Source organism: Delphinapterus leucas, chromosome 3, assembly GCF_059928025.1.
Source record: "Delphinapterus leucas isolate spDelLeu-1000000601 "Yukka" chromosome 3, BTC_Dleu_Yukka2, whole genome shotgun sequence".
Taxonomy (NCBI): Eukaryota; Metazoa; Chordata; class Mammalia; order Artiodactyla; family Monodontidae; genus Delphinapterus; species Delphinapterus leucas.
Window position 1 is genome coordinate 7038358 of NC_143131.1, and position 16506 is coordinate 7054863.

The 16506-nt window shown below is 44.5% G+C and overlaps 1 protein-coding gene across 2 annotated transcripts in view; it reads left to right on the forward strand.

Annotated features, from left to right (window-relative positions):
- SRD5A1 (steroid 5 alpha-reductase 1) overlaps positions 1 to 14053 on the forward strand; it is a 30628-nt gene extending 16575 nt beyond the window's left edge. Inside the window, exons 3-5 of one of the 2 annotated variants that reach the window (XM_089908665.1) lie at positions 191 to 271; positions 1973 to 2123; positions 8708 to 14053. In XM_089908665.1, coding sequence (XP_089764791.1) covers positions 191 to 271; positions 1973 to 2123; positions 8708 to 8774 — 299 coding nt within the window. In that variant the 3' untranslated portion in view covers positions 8775 to 14053. Of the gene's footprint in view, positions 1 to 169; positions 272 to 1972; positions 2124 to 8707 lie in introns of both variants that reach the window. The other variant, XM_022581360.3, reaches the window with a different exon arrangement.
- The last annotated feature ends 2453 nt before the right edge of the window (positions 14054 to 16506 follow it).

A 16506-nucleotide genomic window follows, 5' to 3' on the forward strand; every position in this document is an offset into this window, starting at 1 on the left:
TCCTAAATAAAGCACAGTATTTATTATATACAATGATTTTTGCTATCCGTCATGGCTAATGTGTTATACCAATAATACCCTTCATTCAGTCTTGGGTTTGTAAACTTTGTAGTTTATTAACCGTAATACTCTTGAATATTTTATTTTCTTTATATCTCATTTTCTTTAGGTTTTGTCTTGTGGTTGTTAGGTATGCTGATAAACATCCATTCAGACCATGTCCTAAGGAACCTCAGGAAACCAGGGGAGACTGGATATAAAATACCAAGGGGTATGTACCGAAAATGGGGAATTTATTCTAAAATCTTATTGAGTGATGCTTTGCTGTTTTAGTTTTGCCAGATCTCGTAACTAAAGTGCAGTATGTTTTAGCTGCAGGTTTTCAGTGTGAGTCACCATTATTGTTCGTAACAGTGACTGATTTTACTGTTTTGTTAAAATGATAGAAGAAGCAACTCTGACTAACTGGACGCTTTATTAAGCAGAAAGGAAGCTCTAGTTATATCTGTGTTTGGAAAGAGAGATTAGCAGGAATCGGTGGTCTACAAGGGGTGTCCGATACTTCATTTCTAGCCACAGAATAGAATCGATAGCTCGATTGACCCTCCCTCCGAAAACAATTTAAAAGGTTGTGTGAAAAATTTAAATGCGTCAGTGTGGTATCAAGAAAGCAAGTAATCATCAGAGGGCAGAATCTAAGTGAGTGCTAGAGTCCAGAGTGCATCTTGTTTTGACCACTGGCTGACCCTCATGCTGGTTTTGTGGCCCAAATTCGTGCCACTTGCCTGGTCTGAAAAACGTCCAGCTGTGAACTAGGATCCATGTATTCCTGGGGGCGGTGCGCTCATGCCTGTGGCCAACGCAAGCCCAGATCCCCAAGGAACCTGCCTTCAACTCAGGCCTCCGAGAGCCCAGCAGACCACACGCCACAGGATAAGGGCCGCAGTCAAAAGTTGAGCCCGTGAGGAAAAGGGCACCATGAACGAGAGCTTCGTGAATGTGAGCGAGCTCAGATCTTAGAGTTCATGGACACAAGTTGTACAGTGAATACTTAAATATTTAAAAAATACAAAAGGGATTGAAATTATGAGCAAAGGAGCAATATACTCTAAAAAGGACAGCATAGATACAAGGTGGAAAACAACAGAGCTCCTGAAAATTTTCTTTAAGTATCAGTAGGTAAGACTACAACTAGAGTGAAAGTGAGAAGCACACAGCAGCACTTAGTTTGGAATCCTTCAGCTTATCTTCCTGGAAACCATACAGGAACAACAGCAGAACAAATGACCAAAAAACCCTGTAAAGCTCAAATGACTTAAACTGTGGCCCTGGGGTTACCCTTGGCGTGTGCAGCTCTGCTCTCCGGCCCGATGACTCCCAGGCCCCCGTGCCCTGCTCTGCCCCTTGGGTGGCCCCCCCTCCCTGGGGTGTAATGGCCCAGATGTTGGGGGAGGGGTCTGGTCCACACAGCACCCCTCGTGCTTCGAGAAAGGTCTGGCCTGTCATGTAGACTTGATGAATCTGTGAAGATTTGAGGAGTGAATGAATGAGTCTGTCCTTGAAAATTTGTATTTTCTCCAGCTCTTTGTCTAGGGGTCCCTATAGGTCCATTTTATCAGGTTGGTTCATTAACTGTTACTCTGTGTTCCCCATGCTTGTTTAAGTTTTGTCAGCTTGATTCATTAACCAGGGAGGTGATATATTGAAGTGTGTTAAAACCATAGCATTTTATAGTCAGACAAACAGATAGGTATTGATACAGGCGTGTACTTACTACCAGAAGTTGTGATATGAAATAGTAACACCGGTCATGTTAGGTGTGTCTCATTGATGAAAATTCTGTAAAAGTTGTATTTCCCCAGAGTTGATTTGTATGTTCTCGGAGGAAGTATCCACTGGTATCTCTTAAGTCAGGATTTCATGAGGCACTGTTTCATAGTAAACGCACTGCTGGGTCTCTGTTTTCTTCTAGGGGGCTTGTTTGAATACATCACTGCGGCCAACTACTTCGGAGAGGTCGTCGAGTGGTGTGGCTACGCCCTCGCCAGCTGGTCCATCCAAGGCTGGGCTTTTGCTGTGTTCACCTTCTGTGTCCTGCTCACCAGGGCTCAGCAGCATCACCAGTACGTTTGAAAACGCTTTTAGCATTTCTAATTTGTCCTCCGACCTTGGTAGAGCAATTTGCAGGTTAGATTTTTGAAATGTTCATATCAATTTGCCAAATCCCAGTTTAGACCAGGCTTTAGCTAAACGAGCATGGAACCACGCAAATGTCTGAAGAATAGCCCAGCTGTAATCGTCAGGTACACGTCAGCCACATCATTTGCTCCACCCTGCCCAGAGCCTCTTTGAATGTCTGCTGCTGGACTCAGTGGTCAAGTTGAATGTCAGGCAGGGGGATTCAGGGTCTGACGTGGACTCGCCAATGATAACAGGGGACGCTGACCAGGCAGCAGGCCCTCGGGCGGCTGCAGTTGGAAGTATCAGTGTCTGGCCCTGGCAGAGCCCCTTCCCACAAGGGCATCCCACTGTGCAGGGTCCCTGATGGACTCCTGGGATACCGCACCCCGAGGTCACATTGTTTTCCAGAGTGTGAGGCCTTTATCAGATCCCCAAAAGGGTCTGTGATCCATATGACCAACAGCATAGAAAACAAAGTATGTTAAAGCTGAAGTGAGCTTGGAGGGCATCTTCCCCATCTAACAGGTGGGGAAACTGAGGCTCAGGCTCAGACAGGATGGAAGTTCCGTCTCACTGAGACTGGAGGGCTCGCAGACCATCTGAGCATCGGGACAGTCCCCTGATGCCGCAGCAATGCTGGAAGTTTGGCGCGTCTGGTTCCCCAGTGCCCACATGGACAGCTCGTGTCCTCTGAGCTCGAGGGGACGCTGCTCTGCTTCCCTGGCTTCATGCACTCGGAAACATTTCATCCTAACCTCCAGGGCTGCTGACACAAAGGCATCCAAAAATGTATATCATTGTCCTGCTTCATGGACTTTGCCATCTCTTTGGGGAACAGGACAGAGCTGGAAGGCCAGCAGAAGAATATATGATATCACGGTGCAGTGAGAAACACAGACTTCTTAGAGTCAGAAGTCCTGGGTTTATTTCCCAGGCTCACCATGTATTTAAAGACACAGAGGATTCTTATTGGAGGTAGTAAGGAAGAGCTAAAAATATCTGTTTAGCTAATAGTTGAAGACATTACAGCAAAAGCGTGAGAGTTGTTGAGATCCTGAGAGCAGCACCTCTGTTCTTTGAAGTGCCCCCTGCGCTGGTAAGTTGGTGAGCTTCCCTCCTGCCAGTGAGGGGAGCAGGGCCACAAAGGCAGGACCCGTGTGTATCCCAGAGCTGCTGTGAAGACAAGGGTAGGAAGGAAGCCCATACCAGCGAGGGCTCAGGAAAGGGGTTACAGCGTCAGAAGTGGCTCAGACACACAAATGTTCAGGAATGATTCGCCGTCTAGGGTTGGATTGGGTCCTAATCCCAGGAACAGAGTCCGTGTAGACGGGCTTAGTTCAGATGAGGTCACCCTGGAGTCAGGCCCTAGTCCAGTAGGACTGGTGTCCTTACGAAGAGGAGACGCTTGGATACAGACATGCACGCAAAAGAAGCGACGGCTGCGTGCAGACAGACACAGAGGGAAGCTGAGGGCCAAGAGTGTGGCAGTGATGCAGCCACAAACCAAGGAACCCCAGATGCTGCCGGAAGCTGGGAAAGGCTGGAAGTGAAACCGTACACCTCAGACTGGGACTTAAACCCACGCCCGCCGGGACTCGAACCCGGCCAAAACCCACAGTCTTCCAACTGAGATCACACACCGGGTTTCAGGACTTAAATGAAGCTCAGATTCTTGATGTCTCATCGCAGAAAGAATTCGGTGAGAGACAAAGTGATGGGTAAGAAGTGGATTTATTTAGAGAGAAACACACTCCACAGACAGAGTGTGGGCCATCTCAGAAGGTGAGAGAGGCACCAGGGTATGGGAGCGGGTAATTTCATAGGCTAATGAGGGGGAGGAGTGTTCCAGTTGTTTCAGGAAGGGGCGGGGAGTTCCAGGAATTGGGCCACCGCCCACTTTTTGATCGTTATGGCCTGTCTTGGAACTGTCATGGCGCCTGTGGGTGTGTCATTTAGCGTGCTAACGTGAACTTGCTGATACTGAGGCTCAAGGTCTAGTGGAAAAAGTCGACTTGTCCGCCATCTTGGATCCATTTGGTTCTAATCAGTTTATGTCATGTTCTCGGGCTGTGTCATTCTTTCAAAGGTTGTGCCCAGCCTCTTTCTCTCCTGTTTCAGAAAGACCCTCCCTTGGAGCCTGGGAGGGAGCAGTGGCCCTACCACACCCGGAAGCCAAGCTTCTGGCCGCCAGGCATAAATGCTGTTGTTTCAAGCCCCGGGTTTGTGGCTCTTTGTTATAGCAGCCCTGAGAAACCAACACACCAGCCCTTCCAGGATTTACAGTCCATGGGGCTGTAAGCAAAGGCAGTGAGTCTGAGGTCCTCAGTTTTCTCCTCTGCTAGATGATTTCCCCAGATCTCATGCTTATGAAACACTTTTCTCAGAACCAGAAAGATTCATACTCTCAGCAGGCCTGGCTGAAATAATGTTATTATCACTTTAGAATAAAAGTATCTAACAACGTCCTAGAAAATGAATAAAGCAAAACTAGGTTCATGTAACAGCAGTGACAACAACTGCAAGCTATCTTCCCCACCCCCATCCCGCACCCCTTCCCCTCCCCCCTCCACCTTCGTCTCCTCCTCCTCTTCCTTCCCCTCCCCCTCCCCTATGTGTCCCCATCTCCCTCCCCTCCCTTCTCCCCTCCCCCTCTCCTTCCCTCCCCTTCCCTCCCCCTCCCCCTTTTCTCCCCTTCCCCTTTCCTTCCCTCTCCCTTCCCTCCCCCTCCCCCTTTCTTCTCCCCTTCCTCTCTCCTTCCCTCCCCCTTCCCTCTCTCCCTCCCCCTTCTCCCCCACCTCAGCACCAGCATCTACCCCACACAGCCCAGTGCAGGGGCCTAAGACCACCTTCTCATGGCCATGGGGGAGATGCTATTCCTGTCCATTTGTGATATTAGATATTAAAAAGTGAATATTGGTTGCTTTCTAATAATAAAAGCAAAAGAGATAATCCTGACATTTTAAGAAAGTGGAACAGAGGAAGATTGAACAAGAGCACACTAGGTCAGTCGTAAAGATGTTTTCTCAAATGAAAACAGGGCACAGGAAAATCCCGCTCAGTGCTGCAGTGTGACACAGATAGAAATAGAAAATAATCCTATTTTCCAAATGAAAGTCTCTGTAAAGAAAACCCAAAGGTGTTCTTTGCAGATTCACGGGTTGAAAGGGCTCTTTGTCATTCATTTGCTGTTTAAATTGATGTCAGTGTGAAAGCAATTTTAATTGCTGAACAATTAATTCGGTTTAGTGGAAGTATGTTCAGAAATGTTAGATTTACAAGCTGAGGACAAAATTAAGCCTATCTTTGTTTTTTTGTTTTTTTTTTTAAATCCAGTCCACCCAACTAATGAAACCATCAGATAAATTGCTTCCAAAAGGAAACAATCCCTGGGACTAGTCCTTGCACTATATTTGACTTACTGACAATGTTCCTAAAGCCATACTTTATTACAATGAACTTCTTTCTGTAACAGCTAGACGTGAAGTATTTAAATCCATAAATGATTGTTATATTGATAATTAGATCTGTAGATCAGAAACTTAGGGTCACCTGTTCCGAGTAGCTAACAGATATTCAGGTTTGAGGGCCACATTTCAAGGAATGGTTAAGGGGGGCACGTTTTCTCACCGTTTTCTTCCCTGCCAGCCTCCAGCAGCCATGCTTGTTGGATGGGGCCAGGGTGTGGCTGCACATGATTTCACAGCTGTGTGAGAATGAACTCAGACGTGTGCTCATTCACACCCGGGCACTGGAGGTTGGCGCCGGCCTCAAGCACAGTCTTTGAGGGCAGACTCTGTTGAAATAAATTATTGCACGCTTATCTATTTGTTAACTTTAATGTCATTTTTTAAAATGAACTCAATGAGTCTTCAAGACACTGGTTGATGACACAATGATTTTTTTTTTAAAAGACCCACAAGAATATGATATGCTGCCATCTTGTCACAGCCTATTTCATGAGACTTGGGTGCATAACCGTGATTTGTGAATGCTTGGAAAGTGTTTACTCAGCTGTCAGTGGCCCGTCCCTGTGTTCACAAACACAAAGCTGTTTCTAAGCCCGAAACACACAAACGGTTAGGGATTATTTTGCATTCAACAGAAAGGCAATGAGATGTTAGTTCAGTCTCCACAGTAAAAAAATCAAGACAAAAAATTGGTATCCAGCCCTGGTCAGTGTCACATAAGCTTTGGTTCTAAGGGTAGCAAAATGAATGAGAAAAGTAATAGAAATATGCCGCTTGTCCTTTTAAAAGTATCTATACATACACACATACTTAAAGTACTTTTTTCTTTTTGGCTGCGTGGCATGTGGGATCTTATTAGTTCCCTGACCAGGGATCAAACCCATGCCCCCTGCAGTGGAAGCACAGAGTCCTAACCACTGGACCACCGGGGAAGTCCTTTAAAGTATGTTTTCTTGAGGTGGGTTTGTGGTCTCAGTGTTCAAACAAATGAGAAGTTTCCTGGGTGGCTGCACAGCGCCTGGAGCCGTCCCGAGGGCGTGGGCGGGAGCGCCTGTCCTGTTCTTGCTGTCTTTGGGCCGCTGCCTTCACTCTTGCCCATCTGAGGCCAGTGTCCCAGGTCCCCGGGCAGTTTCAGGACAGGGGCTCGCCTCCTGCTCTCCTAGCGTGCTGTCCACACTGCTGCCCCATGGGAGGCTCTTTGGAACTGGCTGCCGGGTCCGTGTCCTGGATCCCGAGCGGGCTGTCTTAGTCTGTTTAGGCTGCTGTCACAAACATGCCATAACCCAGGGCCTTATAAACAACAAACGAGGGCTTCCCTGGTGGCGCAGTGGTTGAGAGTCCGCCTGCCGATGCAGGGGACGCGGGTTCGTGCCCCGGTCCGGGAGGATCCCACATGCCGCGGAGCGGCTGGGCCCGTGAGCCATGGCCGCTGAGCCTGCGCGTCCGGAGCCTGTGCTCCGCAACGGGAAGAGGCCACAACGGTGAGAGGCCCGCGTAGCGCAAAAAAGAAAAAAACAAAACAACAAACGATTATTTCTCAGAGCTCTGGAGGCTGGAAATTGGAGATATGGGTGCCAGTACTGGCAGTTCTGGGAAAGGCCCTCTTCTGGGTTGCTTTCTCGCTGTAACCTCAAGGACAGAAAGAGCCGGGGGGCCTCTTTAATCCAGGCACTAATTCCATCCTTGAGGCTCCACCTTCCTGACCTCATCGCCTCCCAAAGGCCTCACCTCCTAATACTATCATTGCCTCGGGCGTTAGGTCCTTCACATGACTTTTGCGGGGGTCACATTCAGACCATAGCACAGGCTGACATGAGTAAATATGTGGACTGTACACATTCTTGGCACCTCTGCTGCCCGTAGCCCTTCTTGTCTCCACACACATCACTGATCTGGAGAAGTCCGTTTTTACTGTGGCCTCATGTCAGGGGAGGTGCTGCTTGATCTGAGGTCCAGTGACCAGCTTCTGTGGGTGTTTCTCATCATGTGTCTTTTGGGGACTACAGACCAGCGCATGAGAGCACCGTGGCATCTGCTATGTTGTAATTCTGTATTTGTGGATGACAGTGTTTAGTTGATCTAAAATCGACAGGATTTTGTTGACTCACTTTCATGTTGTTGTTTTCATATGTTTCTGCCATCTTAACAAATTAGCTAATTTTTTTTAATTAAATTAAATTTATTTATTTATACAGCAGGTTCTTATTAGTTATCCATTTTATACATATTAGTGTGTATATGTCGATCCCAACCTCCCAATTCATCCCACCCCCACGCCCCCGCCATTTTCCCCCCTTGGTGTCCATACGTTTGTTCTCTACAATAGCTAATTATTTTTCATCATTGTTTTTAGTCTGTTTAGCACTCTTTTGTACTTATGGAAAGGCTTTTTCTGCCTATTTCTCCATTTTGTCAAATTATTTTTAATCTTTTACTCCACCCACTTAGCTGCCACCCTTCCCAACGGGCTCTTACCCCACAACGAATGAGTGTGCCTTTGTTGATTTAATTTATATCAAAACTCAAAATACCTGCTTGAGTGCAGGGCTGAATTATGAACGACCCGTGTCACGTGTTCCTAGGTTTGTTTGAGAGTCACCTGGCATGTAGCTGCGTGCCCCTGCCACAGACCCTGGGTCTGGAGCAGTAGTTCTCTTCTGGGAACTGGAGAAAACTCTTGGGGTAACTAAGAGATACCCAGGATACACCTACTCGGTTCCCCTCCCCTCCCCCAGTCAGCCTGCTTCCCAAGATCTGCAAAGATAGCGCCCCAATATCCTGATCTGCGTGTTTATCACATGCCTGTAACTTTCCCTGCCAATATAAAGGTGAATTATATGAGTCACATCTTCGTGAATCGTGCTGTACATTCTGATATGTTTATTCATGATACAGACAAAGTCAAGCTATGTGTCTGAGATGCCAGAATTTTTATCACTACTTTTAAAAAGCTCAGTATCCCTCTATGATGAGAAATATTGTCCGTTTTGTTAGCAGCTGTTAAATGTTTCAGTGAGAAAATTAAGTTTTTTTTAATGTATTTTTTTGTCTTATTTCAGGTGGTACCATGAGAAATTTGAAGACTATCCCAAATTCAGAAAAATTATGATTCCATTTTTGTTTTAAGTTCGCTGTCAATGGGGTTACCTTCAACTTGAAGCTTTTTGATCGTTTCTCTCAGGATGATATAAATGAATGTGTGTCTCTGTAATTTTTCTGCTACTTCACCTTTTTCAAGATTTGCTCTAGGATTGTGTAAATGAGTAAACTATCTAATAACAGTAGCAAATGTGTAAGCTACCTAATAACAGTCTAATCAAACTGAAATGGCAGGTGGAATTATGACGCTGCATACCAGGTCACGGATCTGGAACTCTGTAATTGCAGCTTGACCCTCCTCTCATTTGTCTGCCTCTTTGGACCAAAACATTCTCTACCCCTTGCACAACTCCCTACAGCAATGGGTTTAAGGTCAAAGGTGATGTTGTCCCCTCCCCCTATGGAGGTGTGTTCTGTCTTCATGTCCCTCTCATCCCCCTAGGTCGGAGAGGCCCGGGTCTCCACAGAGTACCCACCACAGCCTCTCACTGTTGGGTGCTGGGCAGGCAGAGAAGCTGGGCGTAGAGAGAGGAGAGGCCCAGCGGAGGCCGGTGCAAAAGACCTCTGGCACCTGCTCCAGCCTGGACCACCAGGTGACTTCACTGGCAGGACAGGGCACTGGGGGCATTCCTAAGGAGCAAGCTGCTGTGTCCCCCATGAAAGGGACTTACTTCCTGGAGGCCCTCAGCTGGGAGCACGAAGGTGCTGAGGGGCAGCCTTCCCATCTCGGGTCACTCGCCATGAGCCACTAGGAGTCTCTGGCTTGGGATGATTTTTCTTCCTCCTTCTAGGTAGAAATAACATTTTTTAAAGGCACTTTTTCTTTTTAAATACCTCTCAATATTGCAAAACTATAATTTGAAGCAGAATTTCTTATTTTAGATGCACTCAAAACCTCCACGGAGATGAATGACAGTAATAAAATGTACTACTTATTGCCAGATATGTAAAAGAAATCTCCCTACTGGAAGGCTACCTACTGAGTCTCTTGCCCCCTCTGTGAAAATCCAATGAACACATGGTACGGACCCCTCCTCACCTGGGACAGCACTACCTCTATTGCTCCTGCATTTGCAGGGGTGGGAACCGAGCAAGGTGTAAGTGGAGAGAGTCCGTGTTCACTTAACGATCTCTAACGATGCTGGGTGGCAGAGGCCTCCGGGGCATGCCTGACGTTGCGTCCTGTATGTTCTCCGACCGACTGCCACCTTTGGGCAGGGAGCAGGCCCTCCTGCCCCCTGCACCCCGGGGCCCCTGGGTACCCCATCGGCTCCCTCCCCACTTCTCCTGGCTCACCTTCCCAACCAGGGGCTCCCTCCCCATGAGGTTTCATGTAGCGACTGTGTTCTTGGTGTTAGTGGTTTTTAGAGTCCCTTAGGGTTTTAGAATTACACGGAAAACTTTTCCTGATGTGGCTGTGCTTCATTTTTAACTAAAAATTGAATGCTTTTGTGGGGAAATTTTATGATCAAATAAACTTTGGCCCTTTTTCTGACTGAATAATTACTTGAAACCATAAAACGATAAATATTTAGGATCTCCTCCAGAAAACTCAAAAATCTGAGCAAGTTTTGACTGATTTGGGCCCCTGGGCTGTGGAAGGTGTACCTGGCCAGAAAGATGCTTGTCTGAGAGCTAGAGATGCTCACTGTGATTTTTAATTCTGTTGGTGCTTCTTTTTTATTTAAGTGACCAAAAGTTTGGGCTAAGTGGGGATTTGATGAATGGTTGCTACTTCACTGTCATGCGCTGGGTGGATGATTGACAGGACGAAATCTTGTTCTATCTTGTCTGCCTGTCTTCCCTTTGCTAAAAACTGTAACTAGCAAATTATGACAGTTTGTTATTGTGTTAGTTATAATAATTAAGGAGATTAATAAAATTACTGGTAAAAGTTGGGTTGTTTTGTTACCCTTCTGTGTGGACAATTCTTCACGCTAGAAGTTCAGACAGCCCTGAAATCTCTTTCCCACCCTTATTAATATTTCATAGTGCTAAATATTCTCTTCTATCTCTCAGTAGAGCTGTGTGATATTCTTCGTATAAATCTTGTGCACTTCTGCTAAGGATATTTTTATTTATTTTATTTTTTTAACATCTTTATTGGAGTATAATTGCTTTACAATGTTACGTTAGTTTCTGCTGTATAGCAAAGTGAATCAGCTATACGTGTACATATATCCCCAGATCTCCTCCCTCTTGTGTCTCCCTCCCACCCTCCCTATCCCACCCCTCTAGGTGGTCACAAAGCACCGAGCTGATCTCCCTGTGCTATGCGGCTGCTTCCCACTAGCTTTTGGTAGTGTATATATGTCCATGCTACTCTCTCACTTCGTCCCAGCTTAAGGTTATTTTTAGATATATGTGAATGAGAATATGTCCCCAAATACATTTTATAACCAGGATAAATCAAACCTATTGAGGTTTGTATATTTGTCACATCCAGCCATGCTACTAAGATTATTTCATGAATTCCCACCTTTTGTTGCTGCTATTCTTAGGTTCTCTAGCTTTACAGTCATACCATTCTCAATAAGTAGTTCTTATTTTGCAGTATTTGAAGCTGTTGCTATTGTCGTTCGCTGCTTATATTAACAAGAAATTCAAAAGAAATATTAAGTAATAGAGGTGATTGCTAGGATTCTTGCATAATTTTGACAGGAATGCCTAATGTGAAATGATTATTTTGAGCACTCATTTTCTTGTGTGGTTATGGTTCTGTTTAAGCTTCAGCCGTTGGGATCTTTTCTTTGCTTTTTTTGTTTATCTTTTTATTGAGAATTTCAAATGCACGTCATACAAATCAGAAATGAAGACAAGGGTTGGCCAGCAGGCGTAGAGAAGATGGCAAACTAAGAACAGGCCCACTTGGACATTCTGGTCTTGTAGGTTATTCATTAGATATTCTTGACGTTTATCTTTTTCTGTTTTACTCTATGTTTTTTATGGTAATTTCCTCTGTATTGCCTAATTTGTTAATATTCACTTTGATCTTATTTTCACTCTTCTAATTTCACTCTTCTAATTTGGGGGAGATTTTTCCATTGTGTTCATAACTGTTGAGAAGTAGTGCTTCATTTATTTTCTTCTGAGCATGTGTATTTTTTGGCTTTTATTAAGGCTCTGTGTTTCTGCTAAGAAACATTGACCACATTTCCTTAAGTTTAACCAAGTTCCTATAATTATGGTCCTGAAGAGTCCCAGCTATACTTCTTAGATTTGCTTTGATCCAAATATTGTTAGGAAACTAGTTTTTTTGTTTGAAATGGTGCTTTTTACTTTTCAACCGTTTGGGGGGATTTTATTTAAACATTTTTTGTTCTTTTCACACGTGTGGATATAGTAGAGACCATTTCCTGTGAGATTTCTCCTTTGTGGATTTTGAGTTTTCCTTTGTAGCTCAAACCTTTTTTATAAAATAACAACACCATTTTTAAAGTTGGTGCTGTTTGTTCTATAGTTAATTCAAACATGTTAGTTATATTGTTAAAATTCCCTTTATTTTTTAGCACCTTAGGAATGATTTTATGTTTTTAGGAGTTCACTTAGAAGCTCCCAGTTAAATATGATGAGCTGAATTTATGCATTGACTTCCTCCACCTGCTGACAGAGGTTTACAAACCACATCTGATAGAGGTCTTGTATCCAAATATGTCAAGACCTCTCAGACTTCAGTAATAGATATTTTAAATATATTTTAATGGGCAGAAGATTTGAACAGACACTCATCAAAGAATACATTCGAATGGCAAGTAAGCACATGCAAAGGTGTTTACCATCTTGAGTCACTAGGGAAACACCCATCAAACCACAACGAGATACCACTGCCCATCTCTTCGAATATCTGAACTTAAAAAGAATGAACAACCAAGGTTTGGCAAGGATGTGGAGACCCTGGAACTGTCACATACTACTAGAGGAAATGGGGAATGATTTAACCACTTTGGAAAACACTTTAACAGTTTCTTAAAAACTTAAACATACATTTAATATATGACCCAAAATTTTCACTCCTATGTATTTACCCAAGAGAAATAAAAGCACATATCTATACAAAAACTTTTACATGAATGTTCATAGCAGTTTTATTTATAGTAGCCAAAACCTGGAAACAATCCAGTTGTCCACCAGTTGTTGTGTATCCATACAATGGAATACTACCCTGCATAAAAAGGAATAAACTATGGATCTCAGCAACAACATGAATGTGTCTCAAAATCATGCTGGCTGAAAGAAGCCAGATAAAAAAGAGTACCTGCTGCATTGTGTGGAGATAAGCATTTGCCTGGGAATGAGGGCAAGGGGGAGGGGGCATGAGGAAACCTTTGGGGTTGATGTTTGTTATCTTGGTTTTGTGAAGCTGTGTGCATCAAATTATACACTTTAAATATATGCAGTTCATTGTATGTCCCTTATATCTCGAGCTTTTTTTTAAAAAAAAACATGTTATTACACTTGCAAAACAATAGAATGCTATGAAAATGAACTTATCTGAGAACAATGAATCTAGGAACTTAGAAAATGAGAATTTGATAGAAGAGGTAGAAGGCAAAATCAAGGCTGTCCTAGAAAATATAATGACCAAGAACAAGGAAACACAGCACCACGTAGACGGTCCCACATTTGACTCATGGGCATAACAGAAAAGCCTTCTCCCCAATTCTTCCCTAACTGGGATGATTTCAAGAACCTCTGTCCACATAAGCTGATCTGAGGACTGCTTCAAGGTGACCTGTGAAACAATGTGGACTCAGACTAGACAGGAAGCCCTGGTTGGCCTTCTGGTGAAGGAAGCAAGCAAGCGGCACAACAATCACTGGAGAATGATACAGTGTTTGCAAGTTGAGAGGGAAACAAAACGCTGTATCTGTGGAGAATGTGCGTGCACATGTGGTAAAAGCATAAAAACAGGGATTGGATACACAGAAGTCCTTGATCATGGTTGTCTTTGAGGAGGATGTTTCAGCAAAAAAAATAGAAGTGAAGTCCTCCCTCCCCTGAGAGCAAGGAAAACAAAGGGACAGCGAACAGGCTAGAGAAGAAACATAACCTGGCCTGAAAGAGTTAATCACGCCTTGGTTTACTTTAACTGTCACTAATTTGGAGTAACTAGATTTGTACTTTACAAAGCTAACCTCACTCCCTCACTCCCTGACACTGTGTAATTTACATTCCGTACCCATCACCCCTAACTCTGTGTGAGTTACATCCCCTGCCTCTCACTCCCTAATCTTATTATGTCCAGCACTTACATTCTATACGCCCCTTGTAACAAATCACCCCCTGCAAGTTTTGCATTTCAGAAACAAGGTCACCGGGCAATAAACCAGAGGCAAACGGTTGCAATTACCAGACAGCGGGACCCCAATTACGAGGCGGCCTGACGCCAGCTATGACTGTTTTGAAATAATGCAAAGGAAAGGAGGAATGCAAGACCTTCACTACTTTGATCCTTATCATATACCCTGGACTGCGAGAGCCCCACATATAAAATCTTCCCTGATTCCCAAGGAGGGAGGACACAGCTCTGGAGGTGCTAGCCTGCTGCGTCTTCCCCTCTGCCTGGCAGAAAAATAAAGCCATCTCTCTCTTCCTCCAAAATCCCTATCTCCGTATTTCTGTTCAGCCTAGGTGCACAGGGAAGCCAACATTTCGGCAGCAAGGAGAGGAGACTGGAAATGGGGAGGAGAATCTGGGCTACTTCAGGCTTCCAGTCATGTTTGTTTTAAAGATCTAAAGCAAATATATCAAATCTATGTTTCAAATAATATTTATGCTGGGTGGCTATGTTATACTTTGCAGTTCTATGTGTTTTTATTTTTTAATTAAAAAAAGAAAAGAATACGGAAGTGGACAGTGGAGTCTGGATGGTGAGGAAAGTGAAGCCAGGATGCTGTAAATAGGAAAGGAGAAAAAGGGCTGTAAGCAAGGCGTGCCTTGAGTTGGAGCAGCCGTGCACATGGAAACTCACAGGACTCTGGAGAGCTCCACACAGGCAGCCATCCTGTTCTTAGGGCAGAGGGTCTCACACCTTCCTTTGCTGTCGTTGTTGTTGTTGGGGGCGTCAGAAGCAGCACAAGGAGTTTATGAACACCACTGAGATTTGACGACAGTTCCTACACACTGAATGAGGAAGTTTAACAGATGACAGATACTGTATCCCTGTATCCCAAAAGAGAAATGCAGGGTTAGATTACTCAGTACGTTTCTGGAGAAACCTGTGGTCCACCGTGGCCAGGCACGGAATTAGACAAGGGGGCTAAAGGGCACAATGCAGTTGTGTCCCCAGTAGATCTGGGGTCTAGTGTAGAAGGAAAATACAATGGGATGCTGCATTACGGGAAATGAAAAGGACAGAGGGCCCTCAGTCTGCTCAGTGGCTATTGTATGTTTACAATTTGGGGAAAACAGTCTGGGCAGAGGCCATATCTGTAGAGGCCAGAGTAGTGGAAGGCCAGGAGGCTTCTGGGACCGAATTTAGTCCAATGTTGGTGAAAATAAGTGAGAAAGGGGGAATTGGAGGGGCTAAGATAAAACAGGTGAGGCACGTGTGAGGAAGACACCATGTGGCAGGCAAAGGACAGAAAGTCCCGTCGTTCAGAGGACAGAAAGTCCCGTCGTTCAGAGCCCACAGATATGCCTGAGAGGGGCTATGACATCAGACCTGGAGGCTCCGGAGGTTTCTCTGGTAGCCATGAGTGTGATGCAGAGGAGTGGGCAGGACAGGGAGATGGGTGAGGAGTCAGGAGAAGAGCAGGTGTGGACCTGCACAGACAGGTGTTGGGGGAGGGGTGGGCGTGATAAATACCGAGGAGTAGAAGTTGAAAGGCTGTATTTCTTTTTAATTTTTTTTTTTTTTTTTGCCTCACCGCACAGCCTGTGGGATCTTAGTTCCCCGACCAGGGATCGAACCCCGACCCCCTGTAGTGGAAGCACTGAGTCCTAACCACTGGACTGCCAGGGAAGTCCCATGAAAGGCTGTATTTTTAAATGAGCCAAAGATCTGAACTTCACTAAGGAAAATACACCTGTGGCAAATAAGCACATGAAAAGATGTTCAACATTTTTAGTCATTAGGAAAATGCAAATTGATACCACAAACATACTACCACACATGTGATAGAATGGCTCAAATGAAAAGCCTGAGCATACTAAGTGTCGGTGAGGATGTGAAGCAACTCAAAGTCTCACCCACCTGGCTGGGGGGAATGGAAAATAGCAAGACCGATTTGGAAAACCAGAAATTTCCTTCCTCTCTTTTTTCTCTCTTTCTCTCTCTCTCTCCCTCCCTCTCTCTCTTTTCTTTGTTTCTTCCTTGTTTTCTTCTTTTCATTCTTATGTTCTTTCTCTCTCTCTCCCTTCCTTTTTTCCTTATTTTTTTGAATTGTCAAATACTTAATGCTAATTAAAGACCCAATGGTCTTACATTTTTATCACTATTTGATCATGAACAGCAAACATTGTTGGTCTACAACATACCATCTATCTGTATACAAAAACACCGTAACATATTCTTAGGCTCTTAATTCTGAGTTTGAAAGTTAAGCTGAATTTCTATTGAATTTTAGGAAATGTTAACTGTAAAAGTGATTGAACTTTTTAAATGTATTGCTTGTTCTTTGAAGACCATTGACAGTGTGAATTTAATAAGCACACCGCTGGAAGCTTTAGGAGTTACATTCCTAATATTTATCTTGCCTGGACTTAAAATTACTGAAAGCTTTCCTTCATTGTCAAAGCTCAGAAGTATTGATTTCAT